At 41.9% G+C, this 22,925-nt stretch overlaps 1 protein-coding gene across 1 annotated transcript in view; it reads left to right on the top strand.

Annotated features, from left to right (window-relative positions):
- LOC104403275 (polypeptide N-acetylgalactosaminyltransferase 10) overlaps positions 1-22,925 on the top strand; it is a 77,602-nt gene that overhangs the window by 45,285 nt on the left and 9,392 nt on the right. The window contains exons 5-7 of the mRNA XM_010011357.1: positions 14,736-14,921; positions 16,677-16,860; positions 17,743-17,860. Of these exons, the coding sequence (XP_010009659.1) occupies positions 14,736-14,921; positions 16,677-16,860; positions 17,743-17,860 (488 nt within the window). The remainder of the gene's footprint in view (positions 1-14,735; positions 14,922-16,676; positions 16,861-17,742; positions 17,861-22,925) is intronic.

Below are 22,925 nucleotides of genomic sequence, written 5' to 3'. Positions count from 1 at the left end.
CTGCAATGTGGAGTTTCCTGCTGGCTGCTGCTCCTTTTCCAGTAGTCAGTGGTCTTCCTTAACCATGCTGGGGTTGGCTTCCACATCCCTCCTCAGGTTTAAATAGATCTTTAGTCTTTCAGTGGTGGTCTTGGCAGTCCTGGGGCAATGGTTGGACGTGATGATCTTAAAAGTCTTTTTCAACCTGGTTGATTCTGTGATTCAGGAGGTTAAGTTCTAAACACATGATCTTGACTTGAAAGGCTGCTGGTTACATATTTGTGGGTTTAATTTAGCCATTGTATATATTTAAAAAATAAAAGCCAAATCCCAACACTTCAGTCCCGTACTTGAGAACTGGGAATTTAATTCATCAAACTGAGCTGCATGAAGGAGCAGAGGCTTCAGGAAAACTTTAACTTTGAATGGGCACATTCTTGGATTTGGACTGCTGTGGTTGTTTCTCATGATTAAATTGGGTAGGGGATAAAAACCCTGTGTCCAAGTTGATGATCGTCACTGCTGTGCCACAGAACTGGTGAGCAGTAAAAAGAATGAGGAGACATTGTCTGTAAGGTGCAATTCTGTGCTGCTTATTTAAATGGTAGACCCACAGATCTGTTACAGCACCTATCTTCTGAAATTATAGAATCACTGTTAGACACAGAGGCCACATTTGCAATCAGAGAGGCATGGTATGAACAGTAAATGTCAGCTTCTTCCCCAAAGAGATCAGTAAATAGTCATCATAAACTCCAGCGAAGAGCAAAAGATGAAAAGGATAATCGCTCAATAAAAATCTGTTATTAATTCTTTTATCAAGAGGTTACCCTGACAAGATAAAGTACCAGATACACTCTGCTGTATCTCATGATGGCCTTTCACTTGAGGCTTGTCTAAACCTCTGTCTTAAAGGCCAGACCTCCAGCACTTTAATAACTCTTCAAGAACCTGTCTTTCCCTGGCAAGGAGACTATATTCCTCTTGCTAGCATTTCTTGTGTACTGACCTGTGCTGGGGTTAAATGTACTGGGCTTTCTGAGCTGCCCTTCAGGTTCTGTTAGTGTTGTGCTCTTGTTCTGCACTGGTCTCTGGAGGTGGAGATGTTAGTGCCAATCCATCAGCCTCTTTCATGTGTGTATCACGGACATGGAGAATCTGCTTCACATAAAGAGGATTTTGCTAATGATAGAGTAAGTATGGAAACCTGGCTGCTGCATGCACCGGTGTGTTTCGACAGATGTTACTTTCATACCTTTTTCATCTGTTTTTAGGCTTGAGAGTAAGGAATTCTGGGTGTGACAACAAAGAAGGTAGAGGAGTTGGCTAACAAAGTGATAAGAGAGTGAAGATAGATGTGTGCTGTCTGCTGCATACCTGAGAAGCAGCTGGGTTGCTTTGCATTATTGGAGCTCTTGGACAGATGAATCATCATCTGGAAGTGTCAACAGCCATTTATTTCTTAATTTGTTTGAAAGAAACAATTGTGTGACCTTTAGCAATAAACATTTTTCAACCAAAAAAGGCTGTCCTGATGACAGCAAATCTTAGCAGCCAGCAGCAAAAGCTTTGAGAGCTGGGTTTTTGAAATGCTTCCTTTGCTTTGTATTTGAAAAATCGAATTGTGCTGGAACAGCTTGCCCTCTGGAATTCTTTTCTGCATGCCTGTAGTATAATGCAAATGATCAAAATCCAGCCTTCAAACAAGTTTAGTGTTGGATTCCACACCGGCCACAGTGCTCTGGGAACGGCATTGTGGGGTCAGGCTGATGCAGTACAGTGGGGGCATCCGGTTTGCCTTGAGGTGCAGACCATGTTGTCACCTCCAGCAACTGTGTTTGCTGACACTTGGTTCTTTGTGGGAATTCCCTTGTTAGCTTGGGTTAGAAGTTTCTTAAAAGAAGCTGCTCTCCAGCATGTGCCATTGGTTGGTCACAACAGAGTAAATACTGTGGGGCTGTTTCCTGCTTTCTCTGATAGTATTACCAACATAGCATTCCCATGAAGATTGCTGTAATAGCTTATTATTTTTTCCCCACAAACTTATTTGGGATGTCTGTGATAGAAAGACTTTGTTCTCCTGACCATAAGCATTTGAAAACAACTGTAAGGACTTAATGTGCAGCAGAACATAGGTTGTATTGAAGGAGGAGACACCAGTTCAGCAGATGGTTGCTGGAGAGTAAGAATGAACCTGTCTGGCATTGCCTGCCTCTTCCTGCATGCTGCTGGGAACTGCTGAAGACTCACAGACTGACCTCCAGGGATTAACTTTGGCTGTTCCAGGGTGGTCAGAATAACACCTACCCACCTGGTTAAGAAGAAATCAGAATTCAGTACATGTGAAGTACAATTTTAGAATTCCTGATCATAAAAGATGCTTAGCTATGGCAGTCCTGTGTGGATTTATGGCTTCACTTTTAATTTCTATAGCTATTCTTTAGTTCCAATCTCAGTTAAATTAAGCCTTTTCATATGCTGGCTTGCAGAGTACTAATTATATCCCTCTGAGCTTGCTGTTACCAGAATGGCTTTAAGTAAACTGAAATGTGTTTTTCATGTGTATCCGTTTTCTCCTGGGGACTGTCAGATGTGAAATTTGTTTGCTTTTTGATTATTTAATTACCATGCAGCAGAGTGGTAAGTGGGTTCTATTATATCATAGCAATGGGAGGAGGGGAAGCGAGGTTGAAATGCAGGGCAGTTTGTAACACAGCAGGTTTTTGTACCGGCTCTGAAGGCATTTTATTATTGATAGCAGGCAACAGACAAAGCAGTTCCTGATTTTTTTTCAGGGGCTGCTTCAGTCCATAGACCTACAGTCTGAATCCAGCTGTGGTTGTGAGAAACCGAGCTGTCCTTCTCTAGTCTGTCTTGTACAAAATGGATGAACAGGCTCAAGCTGAAGGAACAGAGGGCAGAGGATCGCACGCTTTCTCTTTGCAGGGTGCTCGTCTAACTGTTCTTTGCTTTTCACCTGATACATATTTGGTAGCTCCATAAAGCAGTGGAACATCACGTATATACTGCTAACTGAGTGAGTGGCAGAAGTCAAACTCTCCTCTCTAGTGTCTGTTCTGGAGAAGAGATCTCTTTCAACTGGAGGCTGGACTGGGACATGTACAGCATCACAAATACTTGAGGTTGGAAAGGATGTCTAGAGATCATCTAACCCAGCCCCTCTGCTCAGTTACAGCAGATTTCTGCAGTTTATTCACTCAGGTTTTGAAAATCTCCAAGGATGGAGACCTCATAATGTCTTTGGAGAACCTGTTCTGCTGTTCAGTCCCTTAGTGACTTAGCTTAAACAAAAGGACATGTTTAAGCAGTATTTCCTGTACTTCTGATTGTGCCCAAGGACACCCAGGTCCTTTTTTGCAAAGCTCCTGGGTCCCCAGTCAATACGGGTGTATGGGGTTGCTCCTCCCCAGGTACACGAATTCCTTTTGTTGAATTTCATGAGCTCCTTATGGCCTATTTCTCTTGCCTGTCCAAGTCCCTCTGCATGGTGCATCATCCATGCCTCCAGGCTTGTATCCTCTGCAGACCTGCTGAGGATGCACTCGGTCCTGTCATCCAGGTCTTTAATGGAGACGTGCAATGGTATTACCCTGATATTGGCCCCTGGGGTGCACAGTCCAGGCCTCCAGCTCAGCTTCGTGCTGCTGATTGCAACCCTTAGAGCTGAGCCAGTTTTCAGTCTAGCTCACTGACTGCTTATCTAGCCCAGATTTCATCACTTTGTCTGTAAGTATGTTATGAGAGGCAGTGATGAAAGTCAAGATGCCTTTTATAGGTAAGGAAAACTTAAGAGTGAGGAAATCTAAATGTATTGGAATAGTAGACCTAATAAGATGGGCTGCACGAGCAGCCTGTGTGCCCCAATGCTGTAGTTCCCTTGTCAAGTCACCAAGAGGCATAACTGCCTAGGGAGCACTAATACCTCTAAAACTTAAACTAATTGTTTGGATTTGTACATTTATCTGGAGCAAACAGACATCATGTATTTCTCAGCCCTCCCTTTAATGTAAAGCATGACAGGGATTTTTCCCTTTTCATCCTTGCAGCAATCAAATATACTCAATTATTCAAGACATTGTAAACTTCCTGTGTGCTGGAAGGCTGTGACTTAATTGCTGAATGTCATTTAGAAGAAACATCTTACCATGAACCTGACCGTGTTTTGGAATAACTGTTGTCTCCAGTTGAAGAACACCACAGTGTCAGTCATCTCTAAAGCATGCGTTACATGCAAAGCACTATGTTGATATAGTACTAAACTTGAATGTGGCAGCACTGAAAACACTGCATTCTCCAAACATGAGGATTGTTCTGGAAGTGTGAACGCAGCTGGGCCGTCTGCCTTACAGCATTGTGTGGCAATATGTGAGGATTTATCATCCTTCATATGGTAACCAGTCAAAATCTGCACCTGTGACTGGGAGGCAGGAACAGTTTCAGCTGAAGTACTTGAATACATTTAACGCAATATAATGTATTTTCAAAGCCAAGCTTCTGATTTTTAGGGTGTTAGAGGCACTGCAAACTTGGCTATAGTTGACTTTGAGGAGAAAATTTCATTACAAGCAGGGTTATGGGATCTCATTTTCCCATGGTGGGGCTGTTGGGGACGTTCTGGTTTTCAGCTTCATCTTTCTTCCAAGAAGACCATTTCCTTGAGCCTTATTTTAATTCCTGAAATTTATACTTACTTAGGACTCCTGAAAATATTCGTTTCATTTTTCAGCCTTTTTAAAATCTCAGTTATTCTTTCCCCACTTTTTTTTCTTAGCTGTGTGTTTTTTTTGGACTTTGTGTGATAAAATTAAAGCAGCTCTTTGACATTTGGGAGACAGCAGAGCATTATGAGCTCAGAGTCTGGCACATGGCCACTGCTCATCTTTGAAAGGCAGCAAGAGGCTTTTAGACCTTTTAACAAAGGAGTCTGAGGAGTGTTTTCCCCAATCAGAGTCATCTCAGCCCTTGGTTTTGGCCAGCGTTTCCCCTATCATTTGCCCTCTGCCCTCACATAGGGCCAGTCCTTTGCTTTGCACTGTTGTGCTGTCTCCAAACCATCCTGTAGTTTGAACATTTACTGGCAGGGGAGTCTAAGCTCAGCTGTTCACTGAGTGTCAGAGAGCGCCACAGCCAAATCCCCCTTTTCCCCTTTTAAGATAAATCCCCAATGACTTTTTAAATCTCTATATTGCAGCACTAGTAATTCTGGGATAATCTGAATGGAAAAACAAATGTGGGTAAGGCTACTTGGCTGAACTACATGCAGCATAATTTGGTCTGAAGGGCAGAAGTCACTAAGTAGTGTACTGAAGGGAGAAGGCAAGGGGTGATTAATGTGTCATTTGGTGCAGCATCAGGTATGTAGCAAATACAGCTCAGTTCCATTAACCACATCTGCCAGACCTTAATTGAAAGAAATCATGCTCTTAATATCTGAAATAGAAAAAGGTTTAATACTTGAATTCTTTTTGATCTTTAAATGGAACTGTAAAGGATTTCTGCAGCTAAAGAGATTATCTTTTCATCTTCAGGCACATGCATTGTAAAAGTAGGGGGTTTTCTCTCAAATGCGCTGAAGTACATCTGGTTATTAGTACATCTCTGAATATATGGTGTGACTGTGCTTAAAACAAAGTGGTGACAGTCTTACAGAATTTTGAATGTGATTCTTCTAAAGCATTTTACCTTAACATATTAAAAGAAGAAAAAGCTGGTTTAGGCAACTCTGCTTTCCCACCACCTTTTCTTTAATGCTGCTTTTAAGGTCTGCTGTAGAAGTTGTGGTCACTGCTGTCTCAAACAACTGATAAAAAGATTATTTTTGTAAACTAAGTCACAGACTAGCTTTTCCCCGTGCTGTTAGAACTCATTGCAGACCATCTCAGGTCTGATTAGACTCTTAACAGCTTTGGATTACCTGTCAGCAAGATCTCCCCTTGTGTAGGTGTTGGTTCTAGGTGGAGAGACTTGGAAGTCTAAGAAAACAAATGTACTCTTTACTTCCATTAGAATGAAATTCTGTGTCCTGAAACATACTCATTTTGATATTGGTATCTCATTAAATCTCAGGCTTTTGATGATGCTCACTTTGTGGACCTGGTCATTTGTCTGATGCTTTAACACCATGAAGTCCCAGTGAGTAGTTCTCAGGCCCTTGCAGTCAAGTTCTAAGAATTTCACTATTAAAATGCTTCTGATGGATACCAATACCAATGTCACTTTTCCATGTAGAAAGTGACCTGGCTTTGGTGAATATCACTGATTCTGGTAGTGGCACAAATATTACAAAGTGAAACAGGCTTCAGAGTTTTAAGGGGTTGTGACCCACAGCCTAGATGTGATGTTTGTTACCCACACTCCGGTGTGAGTCCAGGTAGCGCAGCAGAGCTGTACCTACTGGTGCAGGAGGGAATTTGTGAGCTCACCAATACTCTGTTCTCTAGTGAGCACCAAATGGAGCAGAGCAATTAAATAAAACCTGATGCAGATGTTCAGTTTTTGTTTGTGAAAAGAGAGTAATGTGTTATTCTCCATTTCTGGCAGGGTCTTGTTGGCATGGGATACTTCAAAGAAAGCAAGTGACAGAGCTTGCTTTGGATCCACAGTGAAATGTGGACAGGATTCACTTTTAAGTTTTCTGAGTATTCATTTCTAATGTTTCTAAACATCATTTCTGTCCTTGTGTATACCCTTCATAAAGGAATATCTAAAGCCTGCATTGTTCATTAGGCACTGGCTGGAGAGTATTAGAAATATCTTCTCTAGTGCTCTAAGGGACCTGAGGGCTCATTGTAGTTGTTTGCTTCAGCTTTTTGGTGACAGCCTTAAATTAACTAACCAGTTTACTTTTCATCATCTTGTATTTATTACTCTGAGTTGCTATGGCTAAAAGATCCTTCTGGAAAAGAGATGAGGTGGCTTTAAAAGGTCTGGTTTACTATGACCTCTTTCTTAGCTAATTATTGTGTAGTGAAGGATGTCCAGCAAACTAAAGTTTAAATAAAGAATTGAGGAGCAGAGTTTCCATTACAGCTCATTAAATAAATCTGGCTGCATTGCTTGCTACTAAGAAACCCTGTGTTTTTAGTGGAATTTCTTGGGAAAACAGCTTTAATTTTATTTTCCTCACCTTGAAGTACATGTCCTCATCTGCTAGGAGTCAAAAATGTAGATATCTGCCAGCTGCAGTTCAAATCAGCATTTTAATGCTTTACAGCTGCTTCTCTATAGAAGTTAATTAGAAATGTGATTCAAATACCCTCTGTTAGTGCTCATATGTGATGTCTATTATTGGTAATCATAGTTTCTGCTGCTCGAGCATGCATTTTGGGTGGTATTGACAAAAAGCAGCTGTTTCTACATAGGGACATTGATAAAGGTGGAAACTTCCTCACTTTGAGAAAATTGAAAGGTGATGCTGTTGCTATTTAAAAACAAAAGCGGATAATCTAAAACACATTCCTGTTCTAGATAGTTTTAATTGCAGTGATATTAGTAAAGAGATGCCACATTCGTGGTCTCACTGTAGCATCTATTCATATATGTCACAAGGACTGCTGCTGCCTGTTTCCCACAAGCTAAAGTGTGCACTGATGCACAGTTTACCTTGCTGAATGGTGGAAGCCAAGGCTTGAGATCTAAAAGCAGGGCACCTTCAGCTATCAGTACTACTCTCTCTTCTCCAGCTAAAGTGAGTGTGTCAGCTGAGAACAATATTGTCCATGAGATGGTTTGGTTTTGGTGTCAGTACAGCAGGGAATAGTCCTGGATTTGTGCTTCAGGATTTAATAGATTTATTGACCTTTCTGGCAGGTGTCACTAACTTACTGTGATAGTTGCATTTCTTGCCAATGAAATAAACAAGAGCATTGGGAACTGGTGGCAAAGAGGTTTAGAAGAGAAAAATGTGAGTTTGTAAAATGTGCTTCTGACATGTCAGAGTTTGTTACTACAAGTCAAGTGTCTGTATTTTTCCTGCTGGATTGGTAATTTTTTAATTTGCCAGATACTTTGTGTTCTGTTCTCTGACACACAGACTACAAGATGAACGTGCTTTTTGCTTTGTCATTCATGGTTATTAATGTATAAGCATTATTGTAGGAATGAGGGATTATCGGTTAGTTTTTCAGTATTCCATCTGGCTGCAATGCCAACGCAAAGATTTTACAGGGCTGGGCTGTTAATTTTAGGCTTTATAGTTGTTCTTCCTCACTTAGCCACTTGAGATAAAAGTCTTTGGACTCCAAAGGGATGCATTCCTACCAAATCAAAGCAACTGCCTTGTGGGTTACGTCATGGACCTAATGGAGTAGTCTCTAAGAAGACAAAATTCTGGAGTAGAATTCTGGAATCTTTCTTTTCCTGTTGGTTTGCACAGAGCAAATACTTTCAGGCCCAGAAATGTTTTGTACATGAATGCTGCTGATAAAGGCAAAGCTGTGAATCTTTGAGGACAGGTTTGGTTTGGGTTGGTTTTTCATTTGTTTTTTTGCTTTTTTCCCCCAGAAAAACTCAGTGACTTTTAAGGCTTTAATCTTGCAGCTTTGATATGTTCCATGATGTTCCAGCATGAAATGTCTTAACGCTTCATCTGCCTGCATCTCCCCAAATGATGGCAAGCTTTGTCTTGCTGTCAGTTGTAGGCTTTAGGTTCATGTCATGATATACAGTCCAGTGTATATCATACATATAGCTATCAACAGTGAATGTATACTCACATGCTCAACAGAAGCAAACACCCCTCAAGCACGTCAGCTTGCTCTGACTCTGTTCTGAAGCCTGTGGGTTGCAGAGGAGTTGTATTCGATTGGGTTCTGACCTGTAAGCAAACTTCTGAAACACATTTGCACCCCCGCTTGTCTCTCCAGTGCTCAGAAAGCAGTCAGTGATGCAGATGAAAGGCAATTTAAGACTGATGTGCTCTCTCATGATTTGTAGCTCTAGCATGGAAAGAGGAGTATAAATTCACAGGATCCTGAACCAGTGTGTGGTATGTGTATTAGCCTCAGACTGCTGGAAGTGGTTTTTCAGTGTTTTCATCTGCCCATACAGTATTCATCAATTTAGTAGAAGCGTGTTAGCATTAAGCGGGAGCACAGACATTCCCTTGGTTAAGCAACTGAATAATCAAAACAACTTACTTGGTCTTAAGATGAAGGCACAGATCCCGCGGGTTGAAGGCAGTATTTGGGACAGCAATACCCTTCGTGCTAGTCACCATGGCTACATCAAGCTTGAGCTGAATATTAAGTGTGCTGCAAGGAGCTCACTCCTGTTTCAGCAGCTGCAGAGGCTACATAGGCCAAAACCTGCAGAGTTTGTATGTCAGCAGAGCAGTCTCTGTGATGTTAAATGCAATCAACAAGGAAATCACTGAGAGTCACAAAATCACCTCTTTCGATCAGATGTATTCAACAGAAGAGGAAAAACCTAAGTGGATGCTTTAATCTTGATACATATTTAATGAAATGGGAAGGGAGAAGAGTAAACTGATGTGAATGATTCCCCTGGGAAGTATGGGTTATGGTGCAGGAGGAAAAACTGATGCTATGGGTTGGCCGGCGAGTCAGTGTGCAGGATTTAACAACTGTGATGCAGAACACCGCAGGTTGGCTTCACTGCTCCTAATGAACAAAAGGTACTTCAACCTTACAGCATGAAGGAAGGATGAGTAAAAGGATTTTTCTGTATTCCTTCAGGAAGAAACAGTTGGAATAGACTTCCTTTACAAGGGAAACTTTCCTGAGAGTTTAAGGGTTGATGCTGTAGCTGAGATTTTCCTGTGTATTTTCCTGCTTGGAAATGCAGGCTACTAAACTTTCCCTAAGGTCTGGGAGTATTTAGATGCTAATGCTAGTAAATGTGGATTTTTCTCATTTGAAGATTACTTGTTTGTCTCTGCATTCAGTACTAGTATCTCCTGAAGCCATAATTGAGCAGGGGTTTGGATGTCTGCTGTAGGGTACAGGAAGCTGTGAGAAAGTTCCCTTTGCAAATTCAGGATGTGATACAGGCAAGACAGCAGAAGTTAATGCACTTGCATTTATCGAAGCACACAGCATAGGCTCACACCAGTGGTCTCTGCCCCAGCAACTTGCAGTCTGGTTTATTTCTTAGGCCCCACACTTCCACTTTTGTGTATTTATTGTTCCTAAAATGGAAGATTGGCTTTAAAACATTTAGAAAGAGAACAAAGGAAGACTTTGAGAAACCTAACTCTTTGTTACAATCTAAAGAGTGATGACTGCTGTATTAGCTAGTGGGTTGTACACTTTTAGTTATTGTCCCATGCACAGAAACCCTTTTTCCCTCACCCAGGTTTTGTTTGTAAAGATGTGCTGAGCCCCAAGACTGACACAGAATGGATGGTGAGAACTGGACCCTCTTCCCTTTAAGAGATTACCACAGAACTGTAATCAGTGAAGCGACAAATATTAATTCTCTCTCCTCCAAGATCTTTTCTTTCTTTGTAAGAAGATTCAGCTTGGAAAGCTGTCACCAGCTTAATCAGTTTGCTATTATTGAGACTAGTGTTCATAGTACAATTTATTAAATCAGTTTATTATCCTCGCAACCAACTTCAGTGATCAGCTTGTGAAAACATTGGAAAACATTTAAAACTAGTGTAAGTGCTGCCTGTTTGGATAACAGCACATTTTGCTATTTAAAGGATTACCCATCTGCACCAACACAGGGAGAGAAGTTAATTTCAGTGATGTAGAGCTTTCTATTTCAGGGAGGCTTGGCTTGCACATTGTGATGGATTCAGGAAGAAGTCTAATTCATTCTTTAATAGTTAAACAGCATGTTAGGGCTGAGTATCTAAGTAAAGATGAATGGATTCATTTGTAATCTTAAACAAGCATGTCTGCATGTGGGGTAGGAACGGGAGGCTGGGATAACCTGGAAACAGATGAACAGTTGCACTTCAGGTTTTGGTGGTTGGAAAGCAGTAAAATAACCTGCAGGGAAGGGAAACCAGCCCTGTCTGCTCTAAAGGGAATTCTGTGCCTTTCAGCAGAAGGGAGAAGGTTCCCTGGGTTTCCAAAGTGCAGTGGCTCTCCCATCTTCATATCTTCAGCCTTTTGAGTCAGACCACCACAGGAGTTTCATATAGAGGAAAAAAGTCTTACTTTGACAGCTTTGGGACCGCTTATGTTAAGAGGGACTGCTGTTGAAGCTTCTCTGCTATCTTCACACAGTTTTATTTACAGCTCAAAATAAAGCAGTAGTTCTTGACTGGTACTGTTAATGTATACGCTGTATATCAAGTTTATTGCAAAGTCTGTTAGCAAGCTACCAGCCTAGTTTTTAATCTGCAGATAATCTTACTCTCATTTATATGCTTGGGCTCTATTACTTTGCCCAGTGTAGGCACAGCCGTTGGAATCCATCCAGTTCACCTAACAACTTTCATTAAAGAAAATTGCCCTTGTACTAAAAATCACTCAGTGTGACAAGATTCCATAATATATTTTTTAAAGCCTCATAAAATTTTGTGGCAGTTAATGCCTCTTGTTTGTTTTTCTGAGATTTTCTTTTAAAAGCAGAAATTGACTTAATTGTGACAATATTTGTAATAGAATGAAGTAACTGTTTTCTGAGTGTATGAAGGCCCGGCTGTATGCAGGAATAGCACAGGGATAAGGAGCTAAGAAGCCTTGTCTTTAAAAGTATGTTTTATTGTGTTTTGTTTGTTGTTTGTGAGGTTGCTTCACAGTCTGTGACTCTTTAGCAAGGGGAAGTAGATATAATAAATTCAGCTCACTTGCAGTTCATGGTACATCAGTCTTAACCTTACAAAATGCAGTGATCAAGCATGGATTTTTCTGCAGCAATTGGGAGCAGCTCATCTTAGCATCATCGCTCCTGGCTTCTGGGACTTGGTACATGTGTCCCCTGCATCACACATGGATGCTGATGGAGCACCTTTGTTCCTTCAGCCATCAGAGGCATAAGAAGATTCCTAATATGAGAGAGATTTCTCACGAGTGCAACACAGAGCAGGCTATGTGCTGTGAGTGTGAAATGCTTTGGTATTTCTTTACTATGGAAACATAGTAAGTTAGTGCTAAAAAAGCAAACCCAGCATTTGGTAACGGAATGGGAAGTCAGTGAATTAGGCTACCTGGTGTCTCTTTGGAAAGTACTTGCCTGAGAACTCCGTGCCTCCTATGCTGCCTTTTCTCCTGTCATGCTATGAAAACAGGGAAATCTCTCAGTTCTTAACTGCTTGTTCATTCATAGATACAAATCAACCAGTCTTCAGGTTGAAGTCCAGTGACTTCTGTTCACTTGCTAGTGTGTGTCTTCCTGTGTGAGACCAGATCCAAAGCTGTGCTTGTGTTTCCCAATGGCAGGCTCAGCTGGACCATGCTCATACCCTTGGAGGAATGGGCTAGGCTGCCTTCAGGTGTCACTCCACGTGAGAGTGCACACCAAACCAGGACAGTTCAGACAGGTATATCATGCCAAAACTTAAAATGACTAGTACACAGGTGGAGGACAAATCTCTGGGATCTTTCACAGTCTCATTTTCTTGTTTCCAGCAAGAGTTGGAGAAAATATATATAGATTTCCCATCGCTTTGGAGCTTTGGATTTATTAAGACTTTGTAGCTCTGGTTTAGATAATTTAAATATTGTGGGGTCTGATCTTACAAGTGCTACAGAATCTGTGGCTGTTGTTAGGGGAATTGGACCCTGAGCATCTGCGTGACGGTTACCTCCTTCCTTTGCCTACCTATAATGAGCATCAGCAGCCACTCTCATGTTTATCTTAGGTAGATTCACTAAGGTGTACCTTCCATCTTGGGCTTAGCTGATTTATGCTTGAAGTGAGGGTTGGTTGTTCTCTTTTCTGATGAACTAATCCTTTGTGATAAACTAACAATGGCAAGGGATGAGCTGTGATATTAAGCAGTGGTGGTGGCTTTTCTATTTGTTCTTGTTGAGTCTACCCACTGTTTCAGGATGAAGGCAGCTGCAATAATAACATATCTAGTTTCTATGGAAGGCCTTTATTTGAAAAATCTGTAATTGAGTGGACAAAATTCCTGGTTGCTTGAGAGGATCTGTTCAAAAGAGACTTGAAAACGGTGATGGAAAAGCGTGCTAGACAGTGAGAAGGGCTCTATTGAGCAGAGAAGCCTACATAGATATTGTGGGACAATTACACTTGTCAGGCAAAACAGTAAAATGCATTTGTGAGCAAAAAAGTCCTGGGGAATGTTAAATAAAGCTTTGAAAAGGGCAAAGAGCTTGGTAGGAATACCTCAAAAGCAAAGCTGATTTGGCTGATGTTTGAAGGAAGGCAGGTGATGGCTGCTTCAAAGTGGAGGTGCAGACTCTGTGTTAGTCATAGGGATTTTGCTCATTTTTTTACTTCCAGTAGCTAAAACCCTGAAGCACAATTGCTGGGTCAGTGCCATCAGGGGGAGTTTTATAACTTAATGAAGTTTATTTGCCCCTTTGCTCTTTTTAGAGACTTATTCCAATACCTGGCTTCCCTGGTGCCCTGTTCAGGGTGTTCTCACACTGGCTGCCTTTTCAGCCCCTGCCTTTCATTGCTGCTTTGGAAGCCAAGGAAGACACTGCTATACAGAATGGAGTGGATGTGTTCCCTGTAGTCAAGGCAAATAAGCCTGTGAGGTTATTTGTATTTGAATGATTGCCTCTATTCAAGTTGTGTTCTGTGAGATTTTAAGATTAGTTAATTGCTTAGATTTGACAAAGTAGCTTTTGCCTAGCAAGACTCGTTTCCTTGATCGGTTGCTGATGGCAGTGGATAGGATGGTGCATTAATGAACAGTCCCTGGCACGCTGTGAATGGGGTTTGCTGTCAAGTCACTCAAAACTTCAGATGCCGAAAGATCAACCCATTAGCGATTAGGCCAGCGTCAGCTTTTAGCCTATTTTTAGGTTTTTCTTTGGTGCTTCACTCTTTGATGTAAAGACAGCTGTGTGCCCCTCACTCTTTGTGCAGACCAAGCTTTTTCTTTGCACTTCTAAACAAGCTGTCTATTGTTTTGATCACTCAGTAATCTTCTGCAGCTCCCCTGTTTGAATTCTTGTTAATTGTGGTGACTACAAATGTCTGTGCTAATTCAGATGTGGCTTCAGTCCATATTCAGTAGCGTAAATATTTCCGTATTTAAATGCAAATATCTCCTCTGATAAGCATTTAATGAAGCCATCCAGACACACACAGTGGCTATGCCTGCCGTGCTGGCTTGGAGGGACGGCTGACTAGGCTTTTTGCGGTTTGTTTATGCATGAGTAGATAGATGGTCATGTATGTTTTGAGGAAACCCAAAGCAACTTATATCCGCTGAGTGTTTACTTCTGAAAGTAAATTGGCCTCTGTCTTTTCTAAGCTACATTGGTTTTCCACAGAAGTGTCATAGAATCTCTGCTCTGATAAAGTTCTCCCAATGTTCTGCTGCCTGGTTTCTTATTCGTCTTCCTCTGCTGCTTTCTTTCTCATCCTGCACTCCTCCATCTTCTAGTTCTTCCTTTTATTGTTTCCTGCATCTAAGGTTTTGGAACATCTTCAGGAGTCTTGGTTAAGCAGTTATGTTTAAACCCTGGATTTAAAGGAAATCATTCTTCCTTTTTCCTGCTACTGCACTTGTTAAGTGCTCAGGCCATACTTCCAAAGATACTTCTTTCTGGTAAAGAAGGAATGGCATTTTTAAGAAGTTATTTGTTACAGTAATTGAATTTCTCATTTTCATGCAGAACACCTGAAGAAACGCCTGGAAGATTACATGGCCCAGTTCCCAAATGTAAGAATCCTCCGAACCAAAAAGAGAGAAGGGCTGATAAGGACTCGGATGCTGGGGGCCTCTGTGGCCATAGGGGATGTCATCACCTTCTTGGATTCCCATTGCGAGGCCAATGTGAACTGGCTGCCACCTCTGCTTGGTAAGTGTGTGGTGCTGTACATGGCTGAAGACTGAACTGCTGAAGAGCTGGCAGCTTCTGCTTTCCTCTCATGCTGTAAGTGGTCAAAAAGAAGATGATACGTCTTAAAACCAAAAACAAATCACCCACAAGACTTGGGTGAATTGTTGGAAACTTACAGCCTTTAATTTTTTCCATTCTAGAGCCCTGCACTGTACAATAACCCTATCATATGCTTTGCTTAATTACAAAGCAGAGATCATATTCTTCTATTTCCTTACTAAATGAAATCATAAGTAATTTATATCTTGCTAGAAGGCTAAACTATCACATGGTCATTCAGCAGCTTGCAGAGGAATGGCTTTATGAATCAGAAAAGACCTTTACATATAGTTAAGTAGATTTTAGGTATTTTTTCTTCTATGGAGCTATATTTAACTTCATAGCCTGCAAGCCTGTGGAAAATACTTCTTGTGAATGACAGCTGCTGGTATGTCTTTGTAGAACATATGCAGTCCTTTCCAAGGCAGTGCTTCATCTTTAAGAAGGCATCAGTTTTACGACGTCAGTTCTTTTCAGGGATGACTAATTGAAAGGACAGTGCCTTCTGTTTCTGGTACCTGCATGCCTCTGGCCAGTACCAAACTCCTTCACAACCCTATTGCAAGTGACCTGTCAAAGCTCTCTGTGGTGTGACTTTGTTAAATAAACTGTGGCACCAATAGTCAAGGGGAGGTTTAAGACAAACTAGTTGTACTTGTCAGCAGGATTGCTGGATGGTAATATACTGTTGCTTTCACTACAGTTTGTATCTGGCAATAGTATAAAACATTTGCTGCTTCATGAGCCCCGGGGAAGGAGGACAGAATTAGCTCAAATGCCATTTAAATGAGAACACGTAGAGTATGCATTAATTTTAAAGCATAGAAAGGATTTGTTAGACGTGCATTGGAAGCCGAAACATCATTTGTCGCCTCTGCTCTGATAGGTAACTTCCAACAAGAGACCATCTCAGTGATAAAGTATTTAAGAAGTTCCAGATGTTTATGCAGGAATTAATCCTGTGTTGTTTTATCTGGTTGGAAGAAAAGGTTGAGGGGAGGAGGTACACTTGCATTTCTCGAACCTGCTGAGAGTAGTTATGCCATTAGTCTGGATCGCTTCCTGCCAGATTCTGGCATAGCAGTTAAAGGTAGGTGCTACGATGGGTGATTGCCCTGGCTTTGAATCAGTGCAGAAAGGGTTCATATCCCAGTTCCTCATAAAAATGGGGACTGTTCACTAAGTGCAGGATGTCTGTTTTCAGCCTGGCGGTTTAGGTATCTGTGCTAGTGTGCCTGTGTCTTTCTGTTCTGCTCCTGGGTGATCATAGAATGGTTTGGGTTAGAAGGGACTTTAAGCTTATGCACAAGCAGGGACACCTTCCACTAGAGCAGGTTGCTCCAAGCCCCTGTGTCCAATCTGGCCTTGAACACTGCCAGGGATGGGGCAGCCACAGCTTCTCTGGGCACCCTGTGCCAGCGCCTCAGCACCCTCATAGTAATGGCCACTGTAGCATGAGTGCCTGGTGGTTTTATCTCAACAGTTCAAGCTGCAGTATTTCATTGCAGAAATACCAGATGAATTGATATAAATCGGAGCATCTGCCCAAAAGAATGAACGGGAAGAAAACTATGTCATTCTTGGACAACTTTGTATTTTGATTACTCTTCTGTAATTTCACGGTCAAAGGAACCAGCTGGTGCAGGTTCTCTAACGTGTTTCTCCAATCTTCAGATCGCATTGCCCGAAACCGGAAGACTATTGTTTGCCCTATGATTGATGTTATTGATCATGACCACTTTGGATATGAGACTCAGGCTGGAGACGCGATGCGAGGTGCATTTGACTGGGAGATGTATTACAAGAGGATCCCTATTCCTCCTGAGTTACAGAAACCTGATCCCAGCGATCCCTTTGAGTAAGTTACTGAAACGAAGCGTGCTAAGAGCTATCTAACAAAAGAACACCCTGTTACAGGGTTGTTTTACACCTCAGTGTAGTAGAAGTCAGAAGCTGGTCTTAAGCTACTTGCTTTTTGGCAGCTGTTTGCTTAGTTGGTCTGAAAGAAATGCATTGTGTAGTAGCTGTGAACACTCTCCTTTTCATTGCTATTTTTTGCCACCTTAATTCCCACAGAAGTTAACATTTCATTTAAAACTGTAATGTGTAACACTTAATGTGGTCATTTATTACTGAAATCTTTCAAACATAACTTAGTATCGCTAATGCTTTGCCAAAAACAACAAACCAATGGCAGCTTATATGTCATTCCCAGGTGGGGGAAGAAGCAAAACTAGCAGTATAATTACAGCAATTTTGATGATTGCAGTGCATTGCAGAAGTAAATCTGCGATCAGGTTATGTTCTGCTGTTGCTGTGCTTGCCAACATTGAGACAGTTCTGCTGTCCTTTACAGTTATGCAGTGTTCCAACAACACTTTTTGAGGTCAAGCTCAATGACTTGACTGTACTTCTGAGACAGAGCATCCCATGTGCAGCATATGGGTCCCAATGGGAGAGGTTATACCCTGTCACTTCACGGTGAACTCTTTTGACTGTTTGGAGGAGAGGCATTGACTAGTTCTGAAGGGAGCCTGGTCTGGTCCTCCTCATCTACAAGTGGGAAATTTAGTAAATAATGCAAAAAGTGCTGTTTGATGCTCTGATAGGGCTGCAAAGGCACCAGAACACGGGGTGGTGAAAAGAATATTTGTCAAATCTTGCTTTGTTTTTTAAATGTTTAGCCAGAGATCTGTATCTTTGAATGTGTTTGTAATACGGAGTCTGGTTTTTCCTTAAGGTCTCCTGTAATGGCTGGAGGACTGTTTGCAGTCGATAGGAAGTGGTTCTGGGAGCTGGGAGGGTATGATGCAGGTCTGGAGATATGGGGAGGAGAGCAGTATGAAATATCCTTTAAGGTGAGCTATGTTCTCTGGTAATTACTTCTGTTTTGAAAAGTAAGAATTGTTCCGAGGCGCAGAATGTGAATGATCTATCTTGTCCTTGCTTTTGCGTGTGACTAAAAGGTGAAAGAGCTGGGAGTAGTAAGATAGTACACAGAAGAAACAGCGATGATGTGACCAGTCATTTGGGAGGGTCAGTTCTGGAGCATGATTAGCTGGGGTGTCCCCCGTTCTGTGGTCACAGCTTCACATACGTGCACGCCTCTCAGCAAGGGTAAGTCAGTTTGTGTGGAGCTCTCTGACTTTAGGCTTCTTACTACTCACCCTAACAAAATGATAAAACACCCTCCTTCTTGAGGGGAGGAGGATTCTGGCAGCTCAGTGTTTGCCCAGTAGCGTTCCGCAGTCCTGAGCTGGAGTTCCCAGAGATGAGAGTAACTTACTGTCTATAGTCAATCCATCTGACTCCTGGCTGCAAGGAACTGAGACTATTAATTACCCTGTAAGAAATACTCAACAATTGGAATAACAACACTGTTGCTGGCAATGACTGCAGATCATTAACTGCCTGGCTTGGGGACAATTCTGTTACTTACTGATTGACCAAGCTGTTCAGTTGAAGGCTTTAAAGTAAGAGTTAGACGACCAAAACTGCATACCAATAGTAACGAGTCACTGTGACCCACGAAGACCTCTGGTACCTGTGTTACCTTGGAATATGGCACTCTGAAATCTATTCTAGGAAACCCTCTGGAATGTCCCAGACCACTGAAGGCAGATGGCTAGTTTTCTCTTCAGAGATGAGAGTCCTCTCCTTAGTCTGGAGTGAACTGAGTAAAGACTTCTACATTAAACTGTTAGGACTGCTGTATGGTTTCTCTTTCACAGATTAAATATATAACCTTACAGGTGTTTGGATGCTCCTAACCTAAGCTAGTGGACCTCTGCATGGGGCCAGAAGATGGTAGCAGTGCTAACAAAGGGCATAGTTTAGCTTCAGCAGCTAAAATTCCTCATGTTTCCCCTGACAAACGAGTCATGGCTGATCTCTTACAAAACAGATTGCTAAATCCCAATGCCCCTGTGCAATTCAAAGGCATACCCAGCTATATTCAGCAAGCCATGTTACCGTGTATACCCACTGTGGGCTGCTTACTGCACAGTGAACGACAGGGAAAAAGAGACGCTGTTTTGAAGACAAAGTCTTTTCTGCCATTGTTTGCTCATAAACAAACCTAAAGTAATAAAGTCGCATCAGAGGTCCCTTCTCTGTAGCGGTAGCAGGAAGGGTGGGATGAGGGTACCCTCTTTGGAGATGTCATTGCAGTTAGAGCCAGTTCTTTGTGTTGCATGTGATGAAATTGTGAAACGCTGTCATTCTCTGCAGGAGGGGCAGTGGCAATATTCAGCCTCTTTTCCTTGGCTCTTTTAGGAAATGCTGGTTTCCAAGAGTGATGACAGTAGCTGGGGAAGCCCTTTGTCTCTAATGCCACAGCAGATAGTCACACTGCTCGATCTGCAGGAAATAAGACTACTTCATTCATCTGTTTGCTTATCCTCTTTGAAACACAGTGTTTTATTTCAGTCCAGAGACGGTAATTTATGGAGGGATAAATTGGCTTTAATTAATCTCTGCAAAGACCCCCTTTTTCTTTCACTGAGCAACAGAAAGATGAAGTTTTAACTGAAAGAAGCTCAGTGTATTTTCAGAAATTAAGATAAATTGATACATTCATCTGTGGCTGATAGATGTAATAATTCTGCTGGAATTGTAAGAATAGAAGGTTTGTTCACAGAATTTATGAAGCTATGACATTTCCTGGCGAGCTCAGAGCTACGTTTTTACCTTTAGAAAGAGACTGAGATTTTGTAGTTAAAGAGGCACTGTCAAATAATTTAGGGCTCTGGGTTTAGATGTAGGGTACCTGCTTTCATATTATTTATTATCTGATGGGAATTCAGATTCTAAGGGTGCCAAATTTACAGCACAGCTTCAACAAAGAACCCATTCCTGGCCTGGGAGTTGTGGGTGTAGGTACTCTTTTTGTACTGCTGGTCTTTGATCCATTGCATCAGATCTGGCCTTCTCCAGCCTCACCAGGAGCAGGGTTTTCTTTCCTTAAGCATACTCTTTTTGGCCATGTATGGACTGTGCTTTACAGGTTTTCTGTCTTTATTTTGAAACCCAGGGCTCTGTTGCTGAGAGACTGGAAATAAACAAGTTTATTTAGGAATCTCTTCCCTTTCTGTTTTGAGATCATATGTATTTCTGTCATCACCTGGCTCTGCTTCCTTCTCAGAAGAAACTTTCAGTCTGAAGGCAAGCCAGCAGAGAAACCATCAGTGTATAGCACCTCAGAAAATAGTTAGCTGGAGGATGCATCAAACTCTATTGATAGAAGCTTTGCTCCTTGTATGAAATGTGTACGCCAGGCATCACTAGGAAATGTAGCATGCTGAAGGGACCAAAAATGTAAGTGAACCTTAGATTAGAAACAAACTTTCTAACCATAACTGTTGGTTTGTAGTTTTCTGGGTCTTCTCAAAACCTTAAACCAGAAATGTCTAAATTAGAGATGGAATCAATCTATTCCACGTTCAAGCAGAAAGCATGTGCATCTTCCTTCTCTTGGCCTGGGTATAGCAGTGCCTATAACCCAGTACTTCTACAGGTCAGGGTATTTCCTGCTTCGGGCCATCACCAGATGCAACAGGAAGATTTCAGTCTTAAATTTTAGTGGCAGGCATTACCCTTGTTCAAATGAGCCTCACTTTTCCCTGAACCCTGCTTGCAGAATGCTCCAGGCAAACTGCTCTGCAGATCTGCATGCTGTAAGCACCATTCCTATCAGTGCTTATAAGCACCATCCATCTCAGTGGATTGCCAGATGCTGACCTTTGAATACATGCTTGTATTTTAGAGAAAGGGTAAACAAGCATGTACAACTGTTTCTGTGTGGTACTTGGTACCTTTCCTCTCTGCTACTCCTCACTCTACAGCCATAGTTTCTCTGTTCAGTTGACTCCATTGAGGGGTATATTTGGTTTTGGGGAGTCACTTCCAGCCTCTCCTCTCTGTCTTTTTGTCTCTTCATGCAATGCTTTTTCCTGGTCGTTTTGTCTCTTCCTGCAATGAAGTGAGCAAAATTGAATACTTTACCCCAAATGACAATGTGTCTGTCTTCGTCTAAACACAACTTAATAGCTCTGATTTTCAGTATGTTCCTGCATAATCCTACATTCTGCTGCCTTTGTAACCACTTCATTTTCTTTGAGATTATTGTATTTGATTTGGAGCAGTATCTATGAAGCATTTAAACTCTTCCTTACTGCAAATGCTACCCTGTACAGCACTTATCTTCGCTCAGTTTTACTTGTAATCATGTTGCCTCTTTTCCAGTATTTTTATGGCTTCTATTCTGTTTGGCTTACACAATCTTCACTAAACTGCTTTATACCTTTCTTCCTTAAATATGTAGTGTCTGATTTTTTGGGTATGGGGAAAAAGTGATGTTTTATATAGGCATAAATATAGATGTACTTTGTACCACAGATCTTGAGTAGTTCTGAGTCTTTTATTTGTACATTGTACTTCAGGAGCAAGAATGAGAATCTGGATGTCCCTCACTACGTGGTCTATCATTTTGGTTTGAGAAATGTTTGTCTTGTAATCTAGAGATTGTAAAGCCTTCATAAAATGCAGAGGGCTTGGTGCAAACAAGCCATATCGACAGTTGCCCTGAAAAGAACAGATAAAGGGAAGGCAAAAGATAGACAGTACTCCTCATCATCACTCTTTGCTTCAGCAGTAGGAAACATCCACTCCACTTATTCTGGTGGTCGTAGATCATTGCATTTTGCCAGATCCTTTTCCCAAAGCATCAACATGGTTTGTATAAAACATGTCACGTATTTTCCAACAGATCCAAGTGTTCCGTAGCTTCTGTTCAGATATGCATCTTCTTTCCCCCATGTCAGCAGCACATTTCTCATGCACATTTTGCCCCTGGCAGGTGTGTGGTCAGGGTACAGCTGCCAAGGGATCGCTTCTGACAGCATTTCTGGTTGTACATTAAGTTAGTGCTGATGGTGAGCTTCCACTGCTTATTCCAGGCACATCCTCACACCACTTTCCAGCAGCTCACGTTTGCCCACACTGAAACAGGCCAGACGTCCTGCTGCTTTTTTTGTGGTTGTTTTAAGCCAGCACATGCTGCTCAATTCTAAGGCTCTCGGCAGCAGTACAGGATGGCTTCCTTCTCCCTCCCTAACTGGTGATGCAGCCATCGGTTTCAGACCATTGACTTGAATTTTTGGCCTCTGTTCACGCTGTGTGCTTGGTTCAGGCTCCAGAGTAGCCTCCTGCCAAGCAGCAGCAGGAAAGTGGACCCCTCCACTCTCTGGAAGGTGATTATTGGAAACTGCTATCATTACTCTCAGATGCTCCAGACGGTAAGGAGGGGCCGTGCTGGTTTACGTTGTGTGAGAGCAGGCATTGTGCAAACACATAGATCCCAGTGCCTTTTGAGCTACCTTAATCTCTTATAGAGCAGTAAGTCCCAGCTGCAAGAATAGCTGATGCTTACAATTCTGAGGATTATGATTTTCCTGCACTATTGGATGCCCTTGCTTTCATCCTCTCACCTACCTTGTTATGCAGAGAACCCCCTTGACTTATCCGCTGTGTCCTTTTCTTCCCACCTTCCAGGGTGTGCTCAAACAAGCCATTTTCTCTCCATTGCTCATCCCATGGTCTTTATTTCTGTTGTGGCTTGCAGAAACAGCTTTCTTTTCAAGGCTTGACTTTTTCCTTTGTGTGTTTTCCCTCTCTTGGGAAGCATTGGCTCATCATGGAAACCATAAACCTTGTATACCCAGATAATTACGTTCACACACCAACTGCAGTATTGTATTGGGTGCTTGAGAGGAGAGGTTCAGCTGTCTTACGTGACACTGTTTTCTGAAATAGCAGGAAGGGAATTGGATCAACATAACATTCCCATGTAGAGAATAGGTGGCATATTATCTTGTGCTTTCATAGCACACGAGCTGAGTCAAAGGCTCTTGAGCTGTTTTATGA

The sequence above is a fragment of the Nestor notabilis genome, unplaced genomic scaffold, assembly GCF_000696875.1.
Source record: "Nestor notabilis isolate BGI_N333 unplaced genomic scaffold, ASM69687v1 scaffold12450, whole genome shotgun sequence".
NCBI classification, from domain to species: Eukaryota; Metazoa; Chordata; class Aves; order Psittaciformes; family Psittacidae; genus Nestor; species Nestor notabilis.
The sequence above is the reverse complement of the archived record's forward strand: the minus strand, read 5'-3'. Positions and strand labels throughout refer to the sequence as shown.